At 45.3% G+C, this 6,220-nt stretch overlaps 1 protein-coding gene across 1 annotated transcript; it reads right to left on the bottom strand.

Annotated features, from left to right (window-relative positions):
- Positions 1 to 2,255: 2,255 nt before the first annotated feature.
- On the bottom strand, positions 2,256 to 2,792 carry LOC308314428 (protein jagunal homolog 1-B-like; the record flags this gene model as incomplete). Its single annotated transcript, XM_080762059.1, has 1 exon — positions 2,256 to 2,792. The coding sequence occupies one exon, from the start codon at positions 2,790 to 2,792 to the stop codon at positions 2,256 to 2,258; it is 537 nt and encodes a 178-aa protein (XP_080618185.1).
- Between the last annotated feature and the right edge of the window lie 3,428 nt (positions 2,793 to 6,220).

Genomic DNA, 6,220 nt, shown 5'->3' with positions numbered 1-6,220 from the left:
CCATATTGGAAATAAATTGGGCCTCTTCCTTCACAGGTGTTACTAATGATACTAATGATGAAGGCTCTGTTCCATGTAGCCAGTGGTTCTCAAACTTTAATTTCAGGGACCCTCAATGAATTGAATTGAATTGAATTGAATGGGGCATTGGGGTGTTGTGCTAATTTGCTTATTTCCATCGCTCAAAATATTATTTTTTCTACATATCCTCTCTTCTTAATGTAAATAGTATCCCAAGCGGCACACTTTAGCACAAAAACCCAACCCCCAGTGAGTAACAACTACTAGCCTTCTAGCATGGAATTCTCCTTTAATATATTAGAGTTAGATTAACGGAGGTTACACGTAAAACATACCTGTATGTATTCAGTTTGAGTCGTTGTATTGTCAGGTAAAAATCACACCTGTGTGAAGTGAGGGGCGATAATATATTAATGTTTGTGTTAGTGACTAAACTAACATTAATTTCTCTTCATTGTCAATGGCGTTTTTAAAACAAACATTGACCTAAACACAAACATTAAACCTGTATATTATAGGAGGGGCTAGCGCCGCTCAATAATACAAAAATCACACCTGTGTGAAGTGACGGGCGCTCTTATCATCGTAGCCTACATTCATCATACATCAATACGTCAATCAGAATTTGCCTCCTCACTTTTGTCTTCAATATATACAACATATCAATGTTTGTGTTACGCAAATTTGTGTTTACACTATGATGTAAAATTGTTAATGGGAGTTGAATGTTTGTGCAGGACAAAGTTTGTCCTTTTTTGAGCGCCCATCATCAACGATTTGGAAATCCATGATTTGATTTGACTTTCTAAGATCACGGTTCCATTTTCTTTTTAAATTACACAAAATGAGATATTTCTTATCCTGGTGACTTTTTGCAAACTTAACTACCAGTGCACACTCTTCACATCAAACAGCTCTTTTTGAGGGGTGCTAGACCCTCCAACATGCCTGGCTTTTAGAAATTAAGCCTACGTCATGTGGCAGCCAAGTCTATGGAAAAAAAGTTTTGAAAAAGAAAAAAAAATGTCACTTGTGTGAAGTGAGGGGCGCCCACTGTGGCTGGCAGTAAAAAGCCAATTTTCTTCTTGTGCTTTAGTGGTGTGGCTAACAGTCTGACACTATCATCATCATCCTCATTGTCCTCCATGAAATATGAATGCAGTTTGTTATTATTGTATAAAGCGGAATCAGTCACAAGATGTATTTATATTCCTAAACAAACATTAAAGTCCATAGACTTGGCTGCCACGTGACGTAATCTACAAAAGCCATGCATTGGCGGGGCTAGCGACCCTCAAAGACTGTCTGTTTTTCCTATATACAGGTTTAATGTTTGTTTTTAGTTCAATATTTGTTTTAAAAACGACATTGACAATGAAGGGAAAATTTACGTCATCTTGTCCCTAAGACAAACATTAAATCCCATTAACAATAAAGATAATTTAATGTTTGTTTTGTCACCGTTTGTTTTACATCACCATCACATCACCTAATCAACATGAGTTAGACTTTAATATATTAGCGACCCTCACTTCACACGGGTGGAGACTGGAGACTCTGATCCAGGACAGGCTTCAGACGTGCCTCCTCAAGAGACTAGAAGAGAATAGAAAATATGAAAAAGCTACTACTGTGGAAGGGTTATCATGTATTCATTTACTTGTATTGATCCTATAAACAGTTTAATATAGGGTATAGTTTGCCCACCAATTTTGGAGCTCTAGCTCATGGTCTAAAAACCAAAAAGAACTGAACCGGTTCCCATCGGGAACCAACCGGTGGAAAGGGGGTCACAGTGTAGTGTATAGTTCCCCCTCCCTCCCCCGAACACATACGGCCAGTATAGTGTTGGTGCAGATGCACAGCAATAAGCCACCGTGTTCTGGAGTTATGAGGGGCTATGCCCAGCTTTCCGGGTTTCTGTAAACACAAACATTGGCTTGTGATTGGCTGATCATCCCATAGCAACGATTTGATTGGCTGAGCAAAGTACACATATTGAAGATAAAAGTCAGGGCAGAAAAGTGGAGACGGAAAGGCGAGGACACAGATTGTGATTGGCCAGCATGAGATGATGTATGATGATAAGACCACCCCTCATTTCACAGGGGTGTGACTTTTAAAGATCCACAGTGGTTGGGGTGCATGTACCTCACCGTTGCACCACCCGATTCAAGTATTCAATGATTGATTATTCAGATTTGTATTGATTTCGGTGACACCTTTGAGTATTCTCATGTTGTCTTCTGCGCGCTAGTAAACCACTGGTCCAGCAGCGTCTTGCTGTAGTGGAGCTGCCAGCCATGCAGCGGCACAGCGACCGCCATCACCAGGCACATGACCACGCCCAGCACGTGGAAATAGGCCTCGCCGTGGCGGTGGAGCCACAGCGCCACGGGGAACATCTCCATGGCGCCGTAGAGGAGCGGCGCCACGCTGAAGAACCCCACGCTGATCATGGAGACGACCAGGCGCTTGGCGTCGTTGCGCGGCAGGGCCATGAAGCTGAGCGCGGTGGGAACGATGCTGAGGAGGTACAGGTACTTCCACTGGAACGGATCGGCCAGCGCGCCACGGTGGGACGTCGGGCTCAGCTGGCTGGCGATCACCTGAGCCGCCACCAGCAGCCAGATCAGGACGTGGGCCGCGTTGAGCTTACGGATGGAGGACTTCAAGGCCACGCACGTCTGGTAGCGCGCGGCGACCGTCTCGCGGTGCTGGAAGTCACTGCCGTCTGTGCCCTTCACTCTGGGACCCGCTCGGGATGCCATGATGAGCGATATGGCCTTCTGTTCCAACCTCTGAGCCCAACGCTGGTTACAGTTTCCTTTGGGATCAAACTAAGACGACACTAAACCATGTGGGCAGCCTGTGACATCGGTCACCTATGACATATATGACTAAAACACAACGCAAAGGGACTGGTTGTCCGACTCTGGGAGTGGAGTCTGGCGGGAATGTAACCGAGATGTCAGTCCTGATGATTAAGAACAGTGGACCTGAAGAACCCTGTACAATGGCCGAAGCAGTTCTAATGTGAACTTGTGTCTTGGAGATAGGCGAGGATTGACTTAAATACTTCTTGCTTCTGATGGCCACCCGTTATATAGTGACTTGACTGGATCTTGTGACGACATTAGCATGATGTCAGGCTTGTCAGCTGCATTAGATGTCTCCATAAAATATGGAGCTCTATAGATCATCCATGTCCAAATAGGTCTCTTAAATATTCCACCCACAAAAAAGAGGCTCAGGGGGCGACCGTGCCTTTGCTGTCGCATCCCCTACACTGTGGAACAGAATTCCCCTCGCCGTTAGGTCTGCTCCCTCCCGTTGAGTCCTTTAAATCACAACTGAAAACGTTTTTATATTCACAAGCCTTTGAATCCCCCACATGATCTTGTACCTTTCTGTTTTAGATTTTGTTTTAAGTGCCTGTTGTTTTAGTATTGACTGTCTTCTGCATGTATTTTACTGCATTGTATTGTATTGCATTGCATTGTACTATATTCTGACTTGTGAAGCACTTTGGTACAATGAGAGTTGTTTTTAAATGTGCTAAATCATTTTAGTGAATTGGTGTCCTCACTTTTCTGTCCTCACTTTTTATCCTCAATGCGTACATCGCTCAGCCAATCAAATCATCGCTATGGGGTACACACAGACACACAAAGCTGGGCATAGGAGGGGCTAGTGCCCATCAAAAACGTGTGTGTGCTATTTACACTTAGCATATGATATCCATCCATATATGTGCATGAGGTTTATGTATATACGGGAAATGTGTTATAGGAGAGTATGTGGTGAGACCAGCTATGTTGTATGGTTTAGAGACAGTCGCACACGAGGAAAATACAGGAAGCAAAGCTGGAGGTAGCAGAGACTAAAATATTTTGAGGTTCTCTCTGGGAGTGACGAAGATGGATAGGATCATCAGAGGGACAGCGCACGTTAGATGTTTTGGAGATTAATCCAGAATTTAATTGGACATTGTACAGAGGAGGGATAGTAGTATATCTGTATAAGGATCGGATGCTGAGGTTGGAATTGCAAGGCCTTATAGAGGAAGGGAGATTAAGGTCTGTTACTTTTGTGGCAGCGCTGGTGTCGGTGAGTCACAGACTGAATTGTAGGCAAAGACATTTTTAGGCTCCTTCTTTAATATTATTATATTATAACTTCCTTTACGATCAGTGCTGCTACTGTAGCAACATGTATCTTCCATAGCGTAGCACACATACAGTACAGAACAACAACTTATTATTACTTCCCTCCAAACAGACATGCATGTCGTCACATCCCCCGAAGTCCCTCTCATTCGCTGGCACTTCCCAGAATGCAATACACCAGCAATCCGCAGCGGGCCGCTGCACTAAAACGTAGAATGTCGAGAGACATGTGGTGCGACGCCTCAGTCGACAGTGATGCTGATTTTCTTTTTTGTGTTATTTCATTCTGACTTTTCTTGCCTTTATTGATAGACCACAGTAAAGAGAGAGGAAATAGAGAGAGAGAGAGTTGGGGAGTGACTTACAGCAAAGGTCTGCCACTCCTACACACACACACACACACACACACAGGCACGCACTAGCCTACTTTAAATTCAAATGTGCCTGTTCACAATGATTTTCCTCTGCACTCTCACGTTGCTTGCTCCTTTGCGTTGACACTTTGTAAAGCTGTTTTGCAGTCCACCGGCGGCCATCACATTTTCCTTCCCATGTCACCCCTCTCTGCCTGTGACACACAGAGGGGACCGCGAAAAAAAAGGTCAGGTCTTACGCACTTTCACCGCGCGCGTATCAGGAAAAATCGTTACCCTGCGGCCGCAGAGGTTTAAAAACAGAGTGCACAGCCAACACGAAGTGAGTCTCCCCGCTATATTGGGCTGTGTGGTGGAGTTTACTGTACTAGGGGGGGAGAGAGAGAGAGAGAGAGAGACTTGGAGTGAGACATGATGAGTGCATTGCATGGCAGAGAATGGGAGACAAATAAAGAGGGAGAAAGAGTGTGTGAATGATAACCTTACCCCGCCACGCCGCGCCCTGGAACACTGCCATGTTAATAGTTTCCACAAGGGCCGAGAGACCATGCAGAGAAAGAGAGAGAGAGAGTGTTTCTGTGTGTATGTGTAGTGGAGGATACTTCCTGTGTGGCTTGATGGGTGCTGGCCACAGGATGGAGGAGGGAAGCCCAGCTGGATGCTGTGGAAGAAGTGATGAAAAGCACCCTCCTCTCCGCAAATACAAATTGTTTATGGTCTTACCAATGGGTTGGGGCTGGGTGGGTGCCCTCCTCCTCAGGTTGCTATGACAACGGGTCGGGGCTGGGTGGGCCCTGTAGCAGCTCAGCAAGGCTACCCCACAGTCACAGAGATGCCTAATTGGGCACAATAGTTAACTTTGTTAACGGGCCGTGTATTGCTTAGAACAGTGAGTTTCATGTCAAGGACCCCTACACCGATAATTATGTATTTGGCAGCAGACCACCATCTGAACATGTTTTGTGTTGGACACAACCTTTGACACGATCATGTTTCTGTTTTGACACTAATTAAGCAAGCAAGCCCTATAATTGGCTCAGTAGTAGAAATGCGGTGGAAATCCACGGAACAGAAAATGTATGTGAAGTTACAGTTGAACTCAGAGTTATTGACCTGTGAGGGTCCATTTAGAGCCCTGGTGGTCCCTGAACCCGATGTTGAGAACCAGTTGCTTAGAAAGTCGCCTCGTGTTTACAGAGAGTTCCTTTTTCACTACTTTGGAACTTTATGGACTGGTGATTTTACACATATAATGTCAAAAGGCTCATGGAGAGTCACTGACTCTGAGTGAGTGGCATGCTTGTTCATTGGCCACGCACAGGTGTGGGAGGCTATATAAGAAGAACTATAGCTGCACTCATTCCCTGATGCATGCTCAGATCACCACAGGTCGCCAAACCAAGTCCTCTGCCTCTCTGCCTTTCCTTTATTGTCAGCCTGGCTGGTGGCCTTGCCTGTTCCCCACATTTTCAGTCACTATATCTGAACTGTTTCCCGAGAGACAATCTTTCACATAAGGAAAGGACAAAGGAAAGTCTACCTCCCTCCCTCCCTCCTCTCCCTCTCCTTTCTTTTCCTTGTGAGTTTTTGGCTCAGGGGCCGGATGGTAACCGGTTGCCAGTTCGAACCCGGGCTCCCCCAGAGTTAGTGTCGAAG

This window comes from Protomyctophum bolini (assembly GCF_963924005.1).
Source record: "Protomyctophum bolini genome assembly, chromosome: 4".
Classification (NCBI taxonomy): Eukaryota; Metazoa; Chordata; class Actinopteri; order Myctophiformes; family Myctophidae; genus Protomyctophum; species Protomyctophum bolini.
This window is presented reverse-complemented; position numbering and strand designations above follow the sequence as displayed.